This window comes from Plectropomus leopardus, chromosome 16, assembly GCF_026936395.1.
Source record: "Plectropomus leopardus strain MGB_pleo_1.0 chromosome 16, ASM2693639v1, whole genome shotgun sequence".
Lineage (NCBI taxonomy): Eukaryota > Metazoa > Chordata > Actinopteri > Perciformes > Serranidae > Plectropomus > Plectropomus leopardus.
In genome coordinates this window covers 3,008,987-3,032,309 of record NC_142191.1, presented here as the reverse complement: position 1 = coordinate 3,032,309, position 23,323 = coordinate 3,008,987, and the positions used below count along the sequence as shown (strand labels likewise).

Below are 23,323 nucleotides of genomic sequence, written 5' to 3'. Positions count from 1 at the left end.
TCAATAATAAAATAAAAAATAAAAATCAATAATAAAAAAATGGAAAAAAGGGAAATGCCTGCCTGGCAAAAACGGAAATTCTAATAATTCTTTAACCTAATTTGAAATATGTCATCAGAAATCCAGCGCTGATCACGGGTACATTCAGGTCTTACACATGATGATAAACGGACCCAGGACTCGTAGCAATCGAATAGACTCTGTACAGGTCCCAGGTTGGGTCTCGGGTTTTGGGGTTGACCTGGTGAATCCTCCAACACGTAAATGCAAAGTCTCACACCCGTATGTTTCTTCCTCAGGTGGTTTACAAGAACAACGATATCCGTCTGGAGCTCTCCCGCCTCGCCCGCATCGTGGACCCTAAGATGAAACTCCAGGGCGACGTGGTCTTCAAGTGCGAAAACGTTCCCACCCTGGACCCCATCAACTTTGAGACGCCCGACTCTTACCTGGCTTTGCCCAAGTGGAACACCAAACGCGTGGGCTCCATCTCCTTCGACTTCCGCACCTCCGAACCCAACGGACTGATACTCTTCACCCACGGAAAGCCGCAGGACCGGCGGGACGCCAAGGGCCAGAAGAACAACAAGGTGGACTTCTTCGCGGTGGAGCTGCTGGATGGCGGGCTGTACCTGCTGCTGGACATGGGCTCCGGCACCATCAAGGTCAAGGCCACGCAGGCTAAGGTCAACGACGGCGCCTGGCACCATGTGGACATCCAGAGGGACGGACGCTCAGGTAAGGCCACTGCGAAACTTAACTTACATTTTCAAGTATTCAGAACTGAAAGTTCAGTGATTTTTATCCCACAGTTTACCAATTTCTGTTTTCTGTTTAACGTCAGCATAACAGATTATTAACCCTTTAAAGCAAATTGGCAATTTGAAACAATTTAACAAGAAATTACCAAAATATTTGAAATGAGTAAAACATAACAAGAAAATTATCTTCAAAGTAAAAAAAAAACACAAGAAATGACCTTTAAAAAGTGCAAATTATTATTATATTATAATTATTTTCTCATTTTAAATAAGTACAAGTACAATAATTCTTACATTAACCCTTTGAAACCTTGAGCGATGTTTTTTTTGTGCTGCTTGCAGACGCCTTTTACAGGTGTATTTACCTCTGAACTCTGAGCAAATTGGTTTGATTTCTTTCAAAAAATATGGAAAAAGGCAGTGAGCACTTTGGTAATACTTGTTTCAGAAACAGTAAGAATTTAGTAGGTTAAGAAAATAATTTTTGAAAAGCAAGGGAAAAATACCCAGGGAAAACAGGAAAAATGTATACATACACAAATATATTTATTATGATCAGAAATACATATTCAGATTTATGCTACAAAATAATTATACATTTATTTTAAATGATTTTTTAAATATTTTTTTCCACAAATTTTCAGATAATTGTCTTGGACTCTTCACTAATTTCTTGGGCATGTCTTCTTTTGCTGCTCATTGCTTTTTTTCCCAGTGGGTTTGTGGTTAAGGGTTAAACTGTGATCAGCTTGGTGTTTTGAGAAGGCACCGGGGTCTCCTTATGCTACGTTTTTTTATTTATTTCTCTCTCTCTTTCACACACAAACTCATTATGGCTTCAGTCAGGAAACGGAGCTCCTGGCTCAATTATAAATATGTTGCCTTTGGCTACACGGTATATGAATTTATAGGCAGAGCTGACAAGGCGACTGACAAACGGCTTCAGCGCAGAGTAATCAAGAGAAATAAAGGTACGCTCCCGTGCAATATGACCCAAAATAGTGAAGAATTAGTAATATTTTCTGCAGTAATACTGCTGTGACTCTGATAAAATATTATTCATTGTTTCAAATTAAAAAACCTTCATTATAAGGGAAAAAATAGGCAAAAAAAATCCAAAGTTATTTTTATTATAAAAAGTCATTTGTTGTTTATTTTATCAAGTAGTTTTTTTTAAACTAGATATGATTTTCTCATGTTTTTTTTTGTCTAAATGACTAATGAGCTCAACAGTTGTTTGACATCGGTCCAGTATTGAGCGAGACCAATGCAGCAGCAAAAGAGGCTGTAATGTAACAATTCGGGGGCATGTTCCCACCGTCAAGTGTGTCTGAAAACACTATAAACTATATTGGAATAATCATACTTACATATTTAAAATGATGTTACAGAATTATTTGATATTTCTAAGTTTTTTTTAATATAATTTTCTTGCTAATTTTTAGGTCATTTCTTAAATTGCTCATTGCCTTTTTCCCATGTTTTTGAAAGAAAGGGTTAACTGGGTTTAATGTACTGAAATTTGTAGTGAAATGGAAATTTGAATTAAGAAAACCCTCTCAGAATAATTATGCCACTGCAGGCTCACTGTAGCTGTCACAGTTGAGCTGCACCAGCTGTAAGAATCAAAGTCGTAATCATGTTACTGCTTATTTCAGCTGTTTCCTGCATCACAACCACCGGCTGATGTAGACTTCCTCAATATATTCATTTCAGCCATGATTTATTGCCGGGATAAAGTCATGCTTCTCTGGAGATAGCCGTTGACTCTATTTCCCCTCGCTTCCTTCCATCTGTGCGTCCTCTGACCTCAAAACACGGCCAAATACACAGAAAGTATTAGAGGAAGATTATATTAGAGAAAGGGGTTAGAAACTTGTGTTGCCTTGAGCACCAAACCCAACGCAATCTCTGCATTAGGTGGGATTCTCCAGAGGACCGGGGTGTGTTAGTCGGCGCTACAGCCTGTGTTATATATCAGGTTAGAGCAGCCAATTTAGCCGTGTGTCAGAGCTCGCTGCTTTGATTAATCACCCGCACAGCCCCCAGTGCGATAGCACGGCCCAAAGTAGGATTTTCGCAGGGAAAAAGAGGAATGAGACAGATATATGGATACCAGACTGAGGGATGGTTAAGACCAGACATAATCACACTTGTGGCTTGAGTGAAATGTTAATAGGAGTTGCAAGTGAATTAATTTTTTCTTTTTTTGCCCGAAGATCTTCAGCCACAATCTCTCCGTCTGGCTGCAAGGTGAATGTAACACGGGAAAATGTGAGAACTGCTATTACGCCGTTTTTTAGACTCTGGGGTTTGTGTAATGAGTGATCTTTTCATCTGTTTGCCACATTTCCTCGACCTCAGTGAGGGCTGACGGAAAGGTGCAGAACATTATTCAAAAAGAGAATAAAGTTAACCCTTAACTCCTGGTTCAACATCAGTTTTCCTGTGCTGCATTTCGACACCTTTCACAAGCAACTTCTGAAACCTGAGAAAACTCATTTCTTTCAGAAATACCGGAAAAAACATAATAAGCAGCTTGGCAAGAAATGACCCACAAATAATAAGTAAAAGGTGACAAGGAAATGATCTGAAAAAATAGCTGCAAGGGAATTATTAGGTATCATGAAAGAAAACTATATTTATAATAATAAATGATATATGTATATATATATATATATATATAGAGAGAGAGAGAGACTGACAGATAGATAGATTTAAAAATGTATATAAAAAATATTTAGAATATTTTTATTTTTATCATAAAAAAACTAATAAAAACTTACTACTACTTATAAAAATACATAGAGTATATTATTATATTATATTATATTATATATACTGAATAAAAACTATATTTATAATACTAATAATGAATCATTATTGTTTGCTGAGTGGTCCTGGGGCTGTTTACATTATTAAATCACACAAAGATTTGTTGTTTCTTTTCTGGTGGAAAACTTGATTTGTTGGATACAAGCTTGTTTTTTCCTGACTGCTTTTCTTTTTCTGCCCTTTGTTCTGTAATTGTATCACTGACAGAGTTCCCCTGAGGAAGGTGTGACAAAGTCAGTGATGGGTGCAATTTTGGCTGCTAAACATGAGTTTGCTTCTCCACCTACTCAGACCACTTCTGAGCACAGATGCAGCCGTGCTGAGCTGTTTGTATCTGCCTCTGCACGTGTTCACCTCCAACTTCTAAAAGCCTCTGGTTGAAATATTACCAAAGAACCTAAGTCATTTTCACCTCTGTATCGCTTTGATGAACAGAAAAGAGGCTGTCAGTTTCACATTCAGTTTGAAAATGTCACTTTTTCAGTCGTGCCACATACTGTAAATTGAGGGCAATAAATGTCACTTGTTTTGCAGGAATTTAGCAGAAGCAAGCGCTGCGTTCTGGCAGCGAGCAAAATATGGCAGATCACTTAAATAGTTGAACATGACACTTGATTTAAAAACATCAACAAAGCCAGTGATATTATCTCACTCGAGCTGCAGCCTCTTTTTACAATATATGATAAGAGTAGATGGCATGGCATGTACATTTTGCAGTGTCTGCCAGTATTTAACCATTTTAAAGCTGAACAATTGGCTTTTATTTCTTTCAAAAACATTAAAAGAAGGTAATGAGCAGAGTTGGAAATTAGTGCCTGACACATTGTGGTAAAATAAGCAAGTGGCTGCAAGATTTGCTTCACTCACCAGCCAAAAAACAAAGGTAATCCATTGAGTGGCTAGTATCTTAAAAACATTTATTTATTAGAAATAACCCAAACGTTAGCAAGAAATTAATTTTAAAAAATACACCAAAAAAATACCTGAAAATCTTCACAAAAACAAAAAAATAGAAACCTAAATAAATAAACCATTTTTACAAAAAACGAAATGACCTGAAAAACTATTTTAAAAAAATTATACTAATTCTGTAAAATATTTTTTGTAACATAAAATTTATTACATTTCAAACATCATAGATAACACAATCCCCAACGAACATCAGGCAGAATAAAAAAAAATAACAAAATAAAATTAATTAGGACCGACAAACACAAAAAGACTAAATAGAAAAAGATAAGAGCACTAGTAAATGGTAAATTAAACTTTTTTTCCAACCACACCACTACCAAGTGCTCACACATATTTAAAATCATTATAAAAATGTAATTAAGATAATTGTAACAAAAAAAAAAAAAATTGAACAAAAAAATATATTGTAAAATCTACTAATGTCTTCTTTTTTTCTGTCAGGGCTTTATTTATATGTTTTCCCTTATGACAGTGTAACAGTATTTCCAGCAAATGTCCAAAGACAGATGGTCGCAGTATTAAACAAACAAACAGCTGTAGGATACAAACAATGTGAGTACTTTCTTAGACGAAAAAAGTTAAGAATAAGGAACACTGACGAATTAACAAACAGGTGTAATTAAATGTACTTTTTTTTAACACTTTATTATATGTTTTCCTTTATGTCAGTACAACAGTATTACCAAAAAATGGCCGCAGACACAGTATTACACAAAACAACAACACAAGTCAGCTGTAGATACAAACAATGTATATAAATTAGTTGCACTCTGGAAAAAAAAGTAAAGAAAAAGGGAGACCAACGATTAGAAAACGGGTCTAATTAAATCTGCTACTTGCCCTTTTCCAGACTTTCAAAAAGAACTCAAACCAATTTGCTCACAGTTAAAAGGTTAAAATACTTGTTACGGGCGTCTGAACGCTGCACAAAAAAAGTGATGTCGATCAATATTTCAGAGGGTTAATAACGGATTTTTCTCCCTCCAGGCATCATCTCAGTAAACAGCCGCCGGACGCCATTCACAGCCAGCGGGGAAAATGAGATCTTGGACCTGGAGGGGGACCTTTATCTGGGCGGTCTGCCCGAGACCCGGGTGGGCCTGGTGCTCCCCACAGAGCTCTGGACCGCCATGCTCAACTACGGCTACGTGGGCTGCGTGCGGGATCTGTTCATCGACGGACGCAGCAAGGACATCCGGCAGATCGCGCAGTCCCAGAATATGACCGGCATCAAGTCGTCGTGCAGCAAGGTGACGGGGAAACAGTGCGACAGCAACCCCTGCAAGAACAGCGGGGTCTGCAAGGAGGGATGGAACCGCTTCATCTGCGACTGCACCGGCACCGGCTTCTGGGACAGCACCTGCGAGAGAGGTGAGACTTCTTTCTGCTCAATGAGCTCTGTCTCTTTTAGTGATCATTTTAAAATCTTATTGGGTTTGTCAGAGAGCTTATTGATTTTTTACTAAAGGATTTTTTAAAGAGGGCGCAGCAGCTGTCCTCCTTTTACGTGCTAAGAAATCTATTTGTGCTCAACTTTCTAACAATGTGTTTGTGTAGGTTACAAAACGCTGACAATAAAGCAGTGAAATATCTGTTCTGGTGCCCTAAAGATGGTGGTGAAGCTGCAGGGATGTAGCCGCCGTCTGCTAACAGTAGCTCTCCAGGCAAAGTGGACAGTGCTCTGTTTTAGCAGACAGGCAGAAGTGTGACTTGGGACACTTCCCTCACAATATTTATGGAAGCTTTGCTGAAAGATTTAATAGGATTTCACTTTTCTGCCAAGTGGCTTTGGAAAAGCGAAGCCTTTTTTTTTTGTTCTGCAGTGAAATTGAACTTTCTCTCTCGCTGCTGGTGAATCGGGCTCTCCTTGTCTGGATTTTAAGAGCTTGGACGCATTAAGCTTTTATGAGACGGCGGAGATAGGGACACTGCGAGCTGTGGGAGAGTATGTTATCGGACTATTGTTGAGATTGTCCTTCACTTTCTCACTATTTTACAGAGATTTTCAGGGGTTCTGTGGAGAGCTTTAAGTACTTTCCTAAGAACTTGAGGTGTGTAAAGGAACGTGGTTGTAGGAGGAATAATGAGTATCCGGAGAGAAGGTTGTTACAACCGGCAGGAAGTGTGACTACAGGAGGCCGTCGGGATGAGAACGTGCTGTTAATGATTAAAGAACGCAGAAGAAGAATAGAGATCAACATGTGCCTTACTTTGAGAGGGTCCGTGTCTGTGTGAATTTTGGATTAGAAGGACTGATATACGTCCCTCTTGTGTCGTTAATGCGCCTTTAAGGGACAGTTTGGATCTTTAAAGTGAGGTCGAGGTACTTATGTACAGTAGATGGCGGTTGTCACGCTCCCAGTTTGACGGATCACGAATGGATCAGAAGTTTGGAAAGACACAAACACAAAGATGATACAGCTGATCAAGAGACACACCCGCCCCTCTCTGTCTCTAAAACTCAAATCAAATTTGGATTAAACAGTGAACTAGTCAGTGCTGATCGAATGTGAATCAAGATTATGTTACTGCGCTGCCTGAATCTTTCTAAAATGTTTTCAGAAACGTATTTGAATGCCCTGTTTTGCCGTAATGGCGAGAGTTTGTGAACAGGAAGTGGCTGCCATACTGCTTAAACAGAGGCCAAAAAAACAGAGATAAAAAAAAAAACCAAGATTCTGTCACTGAGCTGCAGATTTCTCACCTCAAATGTTTGCAGAAACATGTTTTAGCTTACCGTTTAACTGTAATTGGAGAAGCAGCTGGCCACAGTTGCGTCGCATTATGTCACCAGCAGAGCGTTTATTGGTCTGATGCATTCTGGTAGATTTTCTAGCATTTGAGCAAAAGTGTCCTTTTTTCCTTTTTTCTGTTTTTTCTGGTCATGTAGCACCAATTTCAAAAGTATGTGCATCTCTCTCGTGCAGAGACGGCACAGTCTTATGTGAGGACTCTCTTTACATCGGTGAAATACTTCTGTCTTCCAGACGCCGCTGAGAAAAGCAGTGATTGAACATGAACACAGGAGCTGACGGTCTACAGCTGCCTCGATCACTTAGTCCGCGTTACTGTGAGACTCCTACATTTAAAACTATTAGTTCAGATTCACCAAACTCACACAGCAAACAGTGACTGAGGCAGCTAAAGCAAAGATGCAGTATAATAAAACATGACGACATCTGCTTTACATAACTCCCTGACTGTGGATAAATACCTCAAACTGCACAGCAACTCTAAACTCTGCCTCTAAATAATTAAACTCTTGTAGGATGTACATAATGTAGAGAACATGTTCTGCCCTGTCCTGTTGAGAACGAGTTAAACTTCCAGAGTAAAGAAGCCGGAGCTGTCTGATTGAGTTAACCTCGTCTTAGCGGGACTGTTGTTATCTATTTTCGTAGCTCTCCCATGATGCATCAGCACAAAAGGGGAATAATGCAGCAATCTGCTGCCTAAGAAACAGACTAACCCAAGCCTCGGAGTCTCGCTGACCTTCTGCCCACAGGAAGAAAACATAACGCCGCGTGTCCCTAACGCTCCGTACACTCTTCTTCTTCTGTCCTGTTCCGCTGCCTCCCACACACCGGTCTCCGAGCGCTCGCATCTCTGCATGCGCTGAGTGCTGTTGCTGCTGGGTGATGACCCGGGGGGGCGCAGGCCTGCCCTGCGGATCTGGACCTGGAGAACAAAGCTGCAGTCTGTTCAGCAGCTGATTTTGAGGTGTGGTGAAATGTGCTGATGTCGTTAATGCTGTCATCGTGACTGAATGCATTTTAGTTTCTGGGCTTCAATACCAGCTGCTGTTTGGAGGCAAACTGTTACGAACTGAGGTGCACGCAGCCAAGTCGCAAACATTTTAATACTCCCTTTATCATTTTAAAGGGGCACTGATTTTTGAAAATAAACGTCAGCACTAGTCATGGGGAGAACTATGCAGTAATGGTGGAATGGAAGCAATAATAATACATTTCATTTATTCTCAGTACTCAGATCCTTAACTTAACCCTTTGATATTACACACATCAAGCTTTACAAAATATTATACATTAATGTGATTTCTACTTTCATTGAGTTACTTTTTGAAAAGTAAAACTACTCTGTACCTTTGATTGACATTATTATTTATGACATAATTAGACTTTTAAAAGTGATGCATGGATGTGTGAGCAGCAGTTTTTAGCTGGTTGAGTTTGACTTTCTGTTTAATACTTTAAAAACATTAAGTTAGTGCAGCTCTGAAGTTCTCACCTTCGGGGTCGTGACCCTCCAAAGGTTTATGAGATGAATATTCATGTACGGTACACGTAAAAACTGTGGGTTTTGGGGAGGGCAACATGTTGCCGCTCCACTGACTTCAGTGAAACTGGAGGACTTTCCAGCTTCCAGTAGATTTTGTTGTTGTTATTTTTGTCTCTGCTGCCAGTCAGCTATCAGTAAGCTGTGTCATATTTTGAGTTTTTTTTTCTAGATCCCGTAGATCCTGGTTTTTAAATTTATTTATAAAAATCGAAGTGTCAATTTTTGATTTCGAATCAAAATTGTGATGTGAAATTTATCAACAATGACACTCTAGAGCTTAAACTGAACATTAGATTATAAATTGCAGCCCTAAAGATCTAATTTCTAATTTAAATTTAAGCTTACGGAACGGTAATATCTTAGTCATATCCATGATACATTTGCCAACCTTCAGAGTTTTTCGGAGAATCCTGGGAGCCTTATCTTCTTATCGACAGTATGAGGAACAGTATAGTGTCTCAGTGTGGACAGAGCAGCCTAGATGTCTCTCCCCCTTCATCTTCCTGCAGCTCGTCCCGCGGGATCAGTAATCCCTCCGGTGTGTTGGGATCTTCTCTGTGGTGAACAGCCTGAACCGCCTCAGCAGAGCTGCTGTCAGAGCCGAGGCACAGCAGCTCGATACCGGAGCCGAACCGCTTTCAGTCTCACGTGGAGCGAGGCCGGCCACCCTGTAGAGGAATCGCATCTCGGTCCGCTTGTGTCAGTGAGATATTCCTTTATTCGGTCACTACCCAAAGTGTGCGACCACAGGTAAAGAAAGGGTCGGAGAGAAGACTGAGATGTACATTGAGAGATTTGATTTAAAGCGCCGTGAAAACGGACCTCAGTACTGTTCCCTTTCTGCCACGATAAAAAGACTGCTTTATTTCAGCAGTCACTTTAGAGCTTTAGAGCTGAACTGAGCAGCTTTCTCTCCTCATCTCCTTGGCTCATCTGCACACAGGACAGGGTCCATACCATCATGAAAAACCTGGAAAAGTCTTAGAATATGCAAACATTTTCCAGACATGACTTTTTTTTTCTCAAAGCTGTGTGATAACACATGATACTAGAAAATAAATAACACACAATGTGTTCAGCACTGTCGGAAATTTTAAATTCAATGATAATTTCTAATTTTACAGTTTCTGATTGTGATAATTGGTGTCAGTCTTGGTGAATTTTTAAAGAAAACATGCCTTCCAAACTTGCAGGCCTGCACCAAAAAAACGCCAACTCTTTTGCTTAAAAAAATTACTGTTAAAAAATAAATAAATGCCAGAATCTTTTCTTTAAAAATCACTTACATTTTTTACAGAAAAAAAATCCAATTTAAAGGACACAAATTGAGCCAAAAAAAATGTTTTGTCTTTAAAAATCACCAAAAATGTTTAAAGAAAATTGCCAAATTAAAAAAAAAAAAAAAAAATTGAGGAAAAAAAAAATCACCATATCTTTTTTTCTTAGAAATTGCTATCAATTTTTAAAGACAATAATTTGCATAACTTTTTCTTTGGTGTCCCCAAATATAAAAATGAAAGACTTTTTTTATTCTTTTTTGGAAAAAAAAAGAAAAGTGTTGTCACTGTGATTAAACCAGGGCAACAACATTATCTGCAAATAGCACAAAGTCTGGATGTTTGCAAATTAAATCTACAAAATAGTTTGATTCCATTAACGTCTGCATCCTCTAATGATTATTCATCTCACAGCTCAGAGTTAGATATCGAAACAGTTCTCATCTGTTTCAGTATCGGTCACACTTGTGATGAAGAAATCACTTTGATTTGAAATGTTGTGCTTGAAATGACGTCGTATTTTCTTTCTTTATTTTCCAATTGAATGTGCAGCACTTTGGAACAAATTGAATTGTATTCGTCAGGCTGGTGGAATAGTTTATTTTCCCTCTCCTCCGCGCTTTTAAGCAGCCTCCAGCTCCCCAGTGACAATATCAAACAACCACTGAGATGTATTCACACATGGCGCCTGCTATTGATCTCCAGCGCGCTATACGGTGCAACAGAGAATTGTGATCACACGATGAGACGGGGTGAAAAGATAGAGATCGGCGCTCTCCCCAGGAGAATAACAAAGGTTAGACATTTACATTACAATGATTGGCCTTTGCTGGTGACTTCATGCCAGAATGTAAATAAGCTCTTTTGTCTTTGTTCAGAGCAGTTTGTTTGGATAAGCCTTATTTATTTATTTCTTTTAATATTATTTAACTCATTTCCTACAGATGCATTTGGAGTATTTGTCACATTGCATCAGCATTTCCAACAATAAGCTCAGAGATCTCTCCTATCAGTAAAACCAAAGTTATCTCGATCGTAGCCGCTTTATTAGTTACACCTGTACAATGTAATGTAACTGCAATACAACTGGTCTGATACAAAGTCCACTTGTATATTACCTGTAATTTTCACTCAACTTTTCAATCTTTTAATAATTGATTATAACCCATGCAATCAAACCTAAGGCGGGTTTCCATTAACCCTCAAATTGCACAAATTAAAACTGTAAATATAAAATACGGTCTCATGAGGTTTTATTTCAGGCAAATCCAAAAAGCCATATTTCGCAAATCTGCCATGGAAACCCTTTTTTTTAACTTTTATTGGTCACATCATGCTATGGTTTCAAGTTTCAAGTTTATTAATTGTGGCTCCATCCATATCTGTGAGAAGAATATAACGTATCTTTGAACCAAGTGTGCAAAATAAAAACAAATAAAAAGAGATATTTAAACGACACTGAGCAACAGTTAAAAAGAGACGAGTAAGTGAAATAGATAATAAAGTGCAATACTTATTATAGTGCAATGGAGAGACTGATTTAAAAAGTTAAAATGCTCAGTAAAAACTACTAAAAAAGGGTAAAATGTTTTATGTTTCGGCTATGAGCTTGTCAGTAGGAACTGGCTCCCTCATGATGCAGCCGGAGCTACAAGAGCTGTTATTGCATCACATAACACGTATAACACGTATCGCCATAACACGCCTACGTGACCTTGGATTGGACATAATGACGGCTAGTGTGGCAGCTGCAATAGAAATAAAGCTGCTAATGTTTTGAACATCCATCACCATGGTTACTGGGATGTTATCGCCAGAGGAGAAGTTCCGTAGTTACGTAGTCATTTCGCAATTGTGTCGACATTTCAAAAATATCGCTTAAGTTTTGTTGTGAATCTGTAACTGAAACCCGCCTACAGACAGATTTGAACATTAGATTAACAGCATGACTAACACAACAGACACCTTTTACCTCGAGCACAAACATCACAGACTGCATTCACAACATTAACACAGGAATTTTAAGTGCGGTACATCTGTTGCTGTAAAAAAGAAGCTTTTGATCTCGTTATATAGATGTGTTAATATAAATTCTATGTGTTGGCATTTATGTCATAGTTAGATATTGAGATGGATTTCTAATGTCCACAGCTTGTAGATGTTCAGATGTTCAGTAGAAGTCAAATAATGTGACCTCAGAAAACTGTAGATTCATCCCTTTAGTTTCTGTCAAGTAACCTCCTAAATTTGCTCTCAAGTAAACAAGTATTTGGCCTTACGTTCATTCCCGAGTTCACCGAGACCAGGAAAATGTAATATTTTGCTGTTAAAGTGTGTTTTTCTTGTCGTGAGTGGCAAAAAAATAAAAATAAAAATAAATTAAATACTGCTAAAATGATTTTGAAAACATGGAAAATCCATTACACGTATTTTATTGGGGAAGCATCGGGCTCCTCTAACAGCCTTCATGTTTCATCTACAGTTTTAAGTTGAAAATATTTATTATTAAAATTAAAAGTATTTCTTGTTATTCCTTAATATTTACAGACTTGTTGCTGACATTTTGGCAAATTTAGGGATATTAAAAAATATCTAAAATTAAACATAATAAGTATTAATGGTGTTAAGTTATTCCAAAATTGACTCAGTATATATAAATTTTATTACTTTTATGCTAACAAAATAATTTTACAGTCTCTCCATTTTTATTGTTGACCTTGCAGCAAAAGCTTTGAAAATAATTTAGACTTACTATTGGAACACCGTTTGCAGAAAATAAAAATGAAAAGTTAGTAAGTTAGTAAATAAATAATCTTAATAAATAAACCAAAATAATAAAAATGTGATCTCAGTGTTATATCTTATCTTTTGCCTCTAAATCAGTGCTCGCAGAACAAATTAGGGATGTGTGTAAACGCTTTTTAATTATTTAATCCAAAATAGTCTGCAAACATTGTACTCACAGAGCAGCATATTATTAATAGTCAAACTTTATGTTAATAAATACTTGAATAAGTAAGATTTAACAGATAACACTCTATGTGGGCTGTTTTTTCGTGTGTTTTGTTTTTTCGAGGGCGTTCCCTGGCTGCTGTACTCGGAGCGTTCAGTATGTCGCTCTGTGGGATTTTGTTTTTCTACAACAGTCTGAGAAAAGAAAAAAAAATCTGTGTACCATTGTTGATTTTCATAACAGGCCTCGTGGAAGCGGTTTCAGCGCATTTTGCACTAATGATATTTTTGGAATCCAAATAATGGAATCATCAGAAATGAAAGTCTCCAGATAATTTCATCATATTTGTATTGAACGGGAGCACGTTGCTCTGTGTAATTTCTCCTCTCCCACTGGGAGCCGAGGAAAGCTGGAGATTTTCTCGCTGTGTTTACCCGAACGAAAATACAACCTGACAGATATTTTAGACTGTTTGAGGAGATCAAAGATCGTACCAGGCGACAACTAACAGACAACAGCGCTCCTGTCTGCTCTGGTTTTCTACCTGGTGTCTGTGCCGGGTTTAGTATACAGATGATTTCTGTCTCTTATCTCTGTTGTGTCTCTGGTTTTTTCTTCTTTTTCTTTTTAACCCTGTGTCTCTTTTTCAGTCCCTGTCTTGAAATCTCTATCTTTCTTTTATTCTCTGCTTATCCTCCTCTCTCTCTCTTTCTCTCTTTCTCTCTCTCTCACACACACACACACACACACACACACACTCTCCCTCTCTTTGGCATGTCTTCTTTAACCTCGCCCATGAGACACGACAGCACCTGTGATCAGAGGTCTGCCGTGGAATCACACAAACAGATGTAGTGTCAGCATGGGAGCCAGCCAGCCGCTGTGCGTGTGTGTGTGTGTGTGTGTGCGTGTGTGTGCGTGTGTGTGTGTGTGTGTGTGCGTGCGTGTGTGTGTGTGTGTGTGTGTGTGTGTGTGTGTGTGTGTGTGTGTGTTGTGCTGAATATGATATATAAAAAGCAATGAATATCATCATTCGCTGTGTTTGTGCGACCTTATGCTTCTGTGTCTGCGCCCTGTGTATGTTTGCATCCATCCACATGACTGAGATTGCTTTTTTTCTTCCCTTTCAGTTTTTTTAATTAAATCACCGCCAACGCTTGTGTGTGTTCGCAGTAGCCAAGCAGTGCCAAAGCCCCGCGCAGGTGTATGATACCGGGGCCCTGGCCTTGATAGACCCCCTCTCGTCTGGGTTGTGACCCGAAGCGTAGCCCTGCCAAAAAACCTGTCTGCCTGCGATCTGAATTCAAATAAGGCAGCTTGGCTCGGTGCAGCCCCAACAGCAACGAGAAGAGAGGTGCTTAAAATATAACACGTGTATTAACGTGGTTCCGGGGAACGTTTTTGCCCTCGTCGCCCTTCAGATGATAAAGCTTGTTGAATTGATATGTAATATCTTTATTTTTGTAACCTCTTTTTAGTGTCTTCCGCCGCGCCAGCTTTAATCATTTGCTAAAGTGTGAAAAGGTTATTTCCGTAACTTAGCACTCCGTCTGCGTGGGATATGTCTAATTGGGTTGAATCAGGCATGCAGGTTGAGCTCGGTGTAGTGCTTTAAAAAGTGATGCTGGAAAATGATTTTTTTCTCAAATAGCCTGCAGTCAGATCCACAGAAAGCAAAGAGAAAGGAAATCATTACCCTCCTGTAATGATAATGTTTCAAGATGCTTTGTCCTCGCTCTCGTCTTTGGGAAGGCAGCTCCAGGCTTTATTACTTTTTGATTGTTACATCCCATTACATGAAAAGGTTTCCCAAATGTTAGTCCCCATAAGGAAACCTCAAAGTGCAGCAGATTATTCAGGTCGTATTAGCCAGAGGTGACATTAATTCAAGACTTTACAGTAATCTGACCAGCTGAGCTTTCTTTTACACATCTAGGAAACTGATTGCCTTGATAAAGGTCAGTAAATATATCTATTAGTTTGAATTTATGTTTATAATTGTTAAGTTTACTTCAGTTTTACTTGTATTTACTTAATTTTGTGGAGTTGTTGCAACTTAAAAATGATAATTGAATTAACTTGTTCTCTTTAAGTGATTGCAACTTCAGTATTTAAGTAAACCCAGTTAGTCGGTCTTAACTGAGCGGTTTTATGTTTTTTTACTCGCTGGCTGAGGCTTGATTAAATATTCATATTTGTGGTAAAACAGTATGAGTCCTGTTGAAATTTTAATTAAAATAAAGAAAAAAAATAGTTTATTTCAGGATGTTTTATAATGCTTTAAAGTGGATTTGTTTATATTGTATAATTTCGCTTGTTTCATACAAACACTGTTCTTGTCTTAAACCTGCAAATTGGTGGGAATACTTTTTTTAAAAAATGGGAAAAAGGCAATGAGCAACCTGTTAAGAAATGTTTCACAAATTGCAAGAAATGTGTAGATTTAGGAAAATATTCTAAAAAAAAACCAAAAAAGCTACGGGAGAATTTCTAGGGAAAAAGACAAAAGCTTGTGATAAATCGTATTTATAGCTTATTATCATAATTTTATATTTAATAATTTAAAATTTCATTTTTATTTTTATTTATTTGTTTATTACTTATTTTCATCTATTTTTCATGTACATTTTTTCTAATATGTTGCTATTTTTTTGTATTTTTTTCTGTTGTCGATCATTGCCTTCTTTGCATGTTTTTGAATGAAACAAAGCCATTTTTCTCAGGTGTCAAAGGGTTAAGATGCTCAGAATGGCATTAATCTTGCGAACTAACATTTCTTTATTTTTTTTATCAAACACATCAGTTCCCTAAATACTCCAGAGTAAACACAGCTGTTCAGTTATGTCAAACTAACTTGGGTTTCTTTTAGTTGCCATCACTTAAAAAGTTAAATTCACTCTTCATTTTTAAGTTGACTTCATGATATGAAGTAAATAAAAAAAAATTAAGTTAACTGACAAATAAAGAAAACATAATGTGATACTTCACCTTTTTCAAGGCAATTGGTTTCCTAGATTTTTAAATGAGGATCATATTGTCAGATTTTCAGTGTTCAGGGAGGTTTTGTACATTTGATGTCGTCTGCTGACTGAAATTCATGCCTCTATTGAGCGAGGCATTCATCCATTCAAACAGTCAGCGAGTCTTTGTGTTTGTAAACGGCGTGCGGGCCCGTTTGCGTGGGTGTGGGAGGGGAGCTTTTCGGGAGTGTTGCTGACAGTTGTTTGTTGCAGAGTGCTGTGCAGCTGATAAAGTAGCTCAGTTAATCAGGTAAATAGGCCTGTAATGAAGTGTGTTTGTCTGACGGTGTGCCAGCCCAGCGCCAGGCGATCCCACTGAGACTCTCCTCTTTCTGTCTCTGCTGCATCTACACACACACACACACACACACACACACACAGAGTCAGATACACAGTCAGGACCACACACCAATCCACTGGGGACAGATTGGATTGTGTCTAATGCATATTGCATTTTCCCTGACAAGATGCCACCGCCCAAATACAGTAAGTGCCTGTGTTTTCCCCGCTGTCACCGCAGAGGAGCGGTGACGGCTCCCGGCCTCAGACGATGGCTGGAAGTGTGTCCACCGCAGATCAGCGTCGACGTCACTCATTAAAGTGCCGGCCTCCTCTTTCTTAACGTTTCTACTGGAGGCACTGCGTAAAGTCATCCACACATTTTATTCAATTTAACCTCATTGAGTTACTGTCAAATTAACCTAAAATTCCTATCCGAGGAATACCCGAAGTGAATTGAAAGCTGTTCTTGTTCCACTTTGTACTACATGCACATGCATGATTTTATTAAAAAGCTTAAACTCTGAATTTCCCCCCCAACCATCAGAATCACTGTAAGTGATGCTGTTATTGAGTTATATCAGTTTAACCTTTTAAAATCTTGAGTCACTCCACTTTTCATGTGCTGCTTTCAGACGTTTTTTACAAGTATTCATCCCTTTAAAACCTGAGCAAATTGGTGCAATCTTTTTCCTTTTTTATTTTTCAAAAACATGCCAAAGACATTCTGCTTGGTAAGAAATGTTCTGATTGCAAGAAAATAATAGATTTAGAAAATGATTTTTTTAAGAACTAGGGAAAAATGTCTCAGAAAAAAAAGAAAAAAGCTAGGGAAAAACTATGTTTGTAATTATTATTTTTAAAATAATTTTACATATTATTTATAGATACTTCAGTAATTTCTAATATTAAGTTACAGAATTATAAAGTTTTAAGAATTTTTTTCCAGGACTTTTCCTGGGTAAAAGAGGGTAAAAAAATCTACTGAATGTGTGAATATGAGCGAAAAACTAATCAACAAAGACATACGTGTCTATTCAGGAGTTTATTGTGTGTAAAAACACTTAAAAATAAAAAAAAGGGAAAGAAATTTTGCCCCTTAAGACAGCATAAGAGCCATTTGTAGTTTCCAACAATTTTATTTTAAGTCATATTTATTTACATGATTGATTGATGCTGCTGTGGATTTTGAGATGGGCCTTTATGTTAGCATTTAGACAAGGGCTTTTTTGTGCATCATTACATTTCTCCTACACTTCTTAACTGCATCAATCACATCGGTTCTCACAGAGGCAGAAACACCAGAACACACACACGCCATGCAATTACCTGCTCATTTTGCTCCATGTTCATTCGGGGTGGCAGTGAAATAATAGGTTTGCTTTTACAGTTTAATCGGGTGGTAATGGCAGAACACAGATTGCATGACATTGATGGTTGCCACCTTTCTACATGGGATCTTGTAACCCATAATATTATTCTCCCTCACCTTTGGGCTTGGCTCGAAAAGTGAAAAACTGCAGGGCTTTAAAAAAAACGCTTTATTTTGCAGATGACTTACTAATTATCAGTTAAGGTAGATATAATTTTCTTAGTGCAAAGGACTAGAGAAATACCATCACAGAGGTAAATGCTTTTTTGTTGCTATCACAAAAAGTATTAAAATACCAATATTAACAACACCTTACAATTTCAGCAGGTTACCAGTAATCCTGCAATTTCTTCTTCATACAAGGTCTTTGATTAACTCTTAATTCGACTGCCACGATCATTGTATATTGTATTGTGCACAATGATTAGTCCATTCTTATGGTTAGAAAGAGTGGAGGCACGGTTGGAATAAGGGCAGAAATAGGAGTAATTATTAATTTTAAATCTATGGGATCTCTGTACCTACCCCTTTAATAATTTTAAAAAATCGTTTCCATACCCATTTGTATGCAAGAAGCCAGTTCCAGCAGCGTTGTAGTGGCATAATTTAAATGGGGGGAGGTGGGTTTGATCTCCATGAAAGTCTCTCTTAATCCTTGAGTCCTATAATAAGCCGTTTCAGAGCTGCGAGGCTTCCTTTGTGCAAATAATTTCTTAAGGTCAGGTACCAATTACCATGTGATTTTGATTCCACGTGTCGAACCAGACTCATGGACATGTCCTCTATTTTGTACATGGATCCTTTTCAGCACATTGTGTCTGCAAACTCATGTTCGTGCCATTATTTCTCCATAATTGGTTTAAAACGGCAACATTTTTATGAGACTTTTTAGATTGGATTGGATTAGACTTTTAGCCAAAAATCCTAAAAAAATCTAATTAAATCTAATTGTAATTATTTAGGATGTGTTGCTGTACTAAGGCAGCACCTACTAAAGCATTAAACATTACATTATCCAGAGATATTTTGTAACTGTGATTCCAACACACACAACTTGATGACTTGACAACATGGCGACTTTACAACGTACAACGATGAGATGTTACATTTGGACATAACTTAAAATAACTCAGCTTTTGTTTCACATGGGACACAAACGTTGGTTTCTTAGTCAAAGTCCTGTGTTTGTTTGATCTGTTCCCCCGTGACCTTTCCCCTAAGTAGACTCTGTTGCTCTTTATGCTGCATCTCCTGACTTCGTCGGTCGCTCCTGTCATATGAGGGAGGACGACCTGCAGCACGTAGGTCACATGATCACAGCCTGCTGTCTCATGATTACGCAGGTTTTAAACTAATTATAGTGCATGATTTTTTGCAGCCTTCTCTACGTCAAATAAATAACATGAAAATCAGTTTCTTGAAAACATTTCTCTGAGGATGTCAGACATTTTTAACACAGTGGCAGTTACATTTATTGGCCAAGAAACAGTGCTCTCAACAGTTTATTCGTAAAAACACTCTTTGTTTGTTTGTTTTTACTTGGCATTTTCCGTGTCTCCAATTTTTTTAAAAGCTTTAATTAATTTGAAGTGAAACTGAAGTCGTTTAAAAGATATCATTTGTTTGGTTTTGACCTGACAATGTGCTTAAATCATGGTTTGATAGAGCCTGAGTGCCAGTAGTGCTTTTACGATTTAAAAAAAAAAAAACCTGAGGAATTATTATCAATTAGTGAATGTTTGTGTCTGCGTCTCCAAGGTCCCATTTCTGTTTGGCAGGATGAGTCAGTGCACGCAGCTTCAGGCTCCGGTCTAACGGCGGACAATTTGGTTTGAATAAAAGAACATCGCTTCAAGGTTGATAACCATACAGCCGTCTGAGTACTCGCTGCACAGCCACTCACCTTTCAGAAGCTTTTCTCTTTTTTTCATCTTAGCTGTTGGCATTTGGAGAAAGCTATTGTCGCTGAGTGAGATAGAATAAGATGTACAACTGGAGCCTTCCAGATACTTTTCCTGCGTTATCATAAAGTAGATATCCACGCAGAGACGGAGGCGTGGGGACGTCTTTAGAAGCTGAGGAGTCTTGATTAAGCATTCGACACTGCCCTCAGCTCTGTCACTCGGAGTGAAAATAGATATATTTCCTCTTACTACCAGACAGCTGCATTTGTAGGAAACAACTGATGTCTGTGTTCCCTTTCCTTTTTTATTTGCTTTTTTGCTTTATTTCGCTTTTTTGCAAGCATTTAAACCTCTGAAACCTGAGAAAATTGTTTGATTTCTTTTAAAAATTTGGAGGAAAAGGCAATGAGCAACTTGATTGAAGATGTCCTGCAAACTGCAAAGAAAAATGTTATAGGTGACAGGGAGATGTGCTGAAAATTATTAGATATTGAAGAAAAAAAAAGAAAGAATTGTCCTGATAAACTATAATACTTATAATGATATATTTTAATTAATTTAGCAGAAAAAAGTATTAATTTTTACCTCTTTCTCAAGGTTTGTTTTTGGGTCATGTATTCAGTTTGACCTCTTTCTCAAGGTTTCTCTGTTTGTTTTTGTTTTTTATTTTTTTTTTAAAATGTTCAGATAATTTTCTTGTATTTTTTTAAACTAATTTCTTGTTAATTTTGGGCCATTTCTTGTCATGTTGCTTATTGCCTTCTTTTCATGCTTTTGAAAGAAATCCAGCCAATTTTCTGAGGTTTCAGAAAGTTAAAGATATAATTTTCTCAATTAACAAAAATTACTTGCTGCTTCCTAGGGCTGGAGTGATTCCAGATTTCCCGTACACAATTATAGCAGCCAAAAGAGCTCACAATAACAATATCGCTCGAGTATCAAAGGGTTAAGAAAAGGTGATAAGAATAACCCTTCTCGTCCTCTTCCTGCCCTCTACACTGTAACTCCCTCTCACCTTCGTCTCCCTCTCGCCCTTGCCTTTTCCCCAGCCCCGCTCCTCACCGTAAACGGGCGATAAGCACCTTTTGCCGGGACATTTATCTCCGCAGACGGAGAAAATGACACTTCAAGGTCTGCCCTGACGAACAGGCCACTGCTCACATACATACACAGGACAAAAGGGCGGGGAGGAGGTGGAGGCTGGAGGATGGGAAAGACGAGCAATACAGAAAAAAAATAGAGAATGAAGCCGATAACTCAAAACGAGGGTGGGTTATAGAAGAGGACGGCAATTAAGAAAGGAGACGGATGAGGCTGAAGAATTAGCTGGAGAAGAATGGTTGAGCAATCAGCCTCGTAAAGCAGGACTTCAAAGCATGTGATGAATCGATTCTGTGACGGCGCTTTTGCTCCATTTTCTGCTTTATTTACAAAATTATTGCAGTGATGGTTTATAAATTAGGATTTTAAAAGAAGATTTAATTAAAGATACATGTGATGGATTACACACACAATGTGTAATTTTCTGTTGTTAGGGGGCTCTCGATCACAACAATAACAGACGACAGAGGAACGCTGTTATTAGAGTCAATTTCTCCCAGTCAGAATTCATTGTTCTGGAGGTTTTTAGCTGAATTATTCGCAGAGGTCTCTCCCACTTCAAAACAAATGAATAAAGGAGGGGAATTAAACTGGGGAAAACACTGAATAATGTTAAGAAGAAGTGTTTCTCCAAAGCTCGTTGCAGAGGTGCAGCGCCTGTTAATGTGAGCGCCATGTGTGAAACCTTTAGGCTTTGTATTTTCAGGTTGTCCGTCCATCTGTCTGATTCTTTTAAATGTAATATCTAGAAACAACCTGTGTTTTGGTGGTCATAGGTCAACGGTTAAGGTCACTGTGATCTCTCTCTGTTGAGGGAATTCCTTTAACTACGGCTCAAACATTCACTTGGACTAAATGATAAATGAATTAGATTTTGTTGGTCAAAGGGCAAGGTCACAGTGACCTTGCCCTTTGGATACTTGCAAATGCAAAATCTCAAAATCTCCTTGAAGGAATTTCTTCAAATTTGGCAAAAACATCCCCTTGAAAGTACACAATGGACTGTTTAGATTTTGGAGGTCAAAGGTCACTGTGACCTGGCATCTGTCTCATTTTTGTCAACACAGTATCTCAAAAATGTCTTGAGGGAATTTGACACAAATGTCCACTTGGATTAAATGTTGAATTGATTAGATTTTGGTGGTCAAAGGTCAAAGTCACCGTGACCCCCATCTGTCTCTTTTTTGTGACTGTAGTAGCTCAATATCTCAAGAACACCTTGAGGGAATTTCTTTAAAATTGGCACAAACGTCCACTTGGACTCAACAATGAACCGATTAGAATTGTGTGGTCAAAGGTCAAGGTCACTGTGACCTCACAAAACATGTTTTTGGCCATAGAAAATAGAATAAATTCATGACAGCTTCTGGCGTAACCCTGATGCATGCGCAGTGAGGATGTACATGTTTAAAATTCCAAACTTTTGTGGCGTTTAAACATTGTTGTTGTAAACATTTGGAATAATGAACACAACTCAACTTATACGTAACATCGGTCCAGTTGTTTTTAGGTATTTTAATGACAAGAATACACATTATATCTTTGAGATGGACTGTATTTTCCAGATTTTTTTTCAGATTTCTGTGTTGTAGTCTGAGGTGTTGCTACACGTGGACCGAAAAAACTCACTGGCTCTGGATGTGGAAACTGACTGGCATCATTTAGCTCATGATGCCTCTGTGGGACTCTGCAGGTGGTAGATTTGAAGCATCAGCTGCACCTGCACTTCACCATCACCACTAAAGCTGCTACATCACACTCATTTCACAGTGACAAAAATGGGACTGCAAGTGACCAGCGAGACAATAATACTTCACATTTTATCTCTTCAACACATGCGACAAGATAAATGTCTTGCTTCCTGTTTTGGGGTGTAACTAACAAGCGTACGCTGTGATTGACAGACCTATAGAAAAACAGAAACACAGGGTTGTGTCTCCATATGTCAAGCTTGAGTGATGAATGCAGTATGTTTCCTCGTGGGAAAGAATAATATATTTTTTCGTCCGTGTGTCTTTAAAGGTGTCAGCAGCCGGTGTGACGCAGGAGAGTGTTTGACTGAGTTTAGAATAGATGTGTCGAGCTGACACACTGCTTGAGATTTTTAGCGCACGCCGAGCCTCTGAAAACAATAGGTGCAACACATCTAATCCTTCCCGTGGAGTCTGTCTTTTAAGACTCGTTTTCAAAAGGCACCTACAATGTGAGAGTCATGCTTGAAATGCACAGATTGTTAAATTTAACATGCGAGGCTGTAAAATATCGCCTGGGCATTTAGGAGAATGTGTCAGGTGATGCTTTTTACTAGTCTGCTAGCTGCACAGATACACACCCAAACCTAGCTGCTGAGATTTTGTGCGCCTGCATCTGTGTGTGTGTGTGTGTTTGACTTGTTTTGCAGTTTTGCAGCCTAGGGAGGCATGCTAAATTAATCCGATTTCATTTGAAGCTGAAACGTGCTTGTATTGTGCTGGGTGTGGAAAATGCCCGTGCCTGCATTTTTTTTATATATCTCCCCTTCCTAACAAGGGAAAACAGGACCCTCCTATT

The 23,323-nt window shown here is 38.3% G+C and overlaps 1 protein-coding gene across 10 annotated transcripts in view; it reads left to right on the top strand.

Moving 5' to 3' along the window:
• nrxn3b (neurexin 3b) overlaps positions 1–23,323 on the top strand; it is a 407,716-nt gene that overhangs the window by 123,815 nt on the left and 260,578 nt on the right. For all 10 annotated transcript variants that reach the window (XM_088089476.1, XM_088089477.1, XM_088089474.1 and 7 more), the window contains 2 exons: positions 300–738; positions 5,556–5,939. In XM_088089476.1, the coding sequence (XP_087945602.1) occupies positions 300–738; positions 5,556–5,939 (823 nt within the window). The remainder of the gene's footprint in view (positions 1–299; positions 739–5,555; positions 5,940–23,323) is intronic.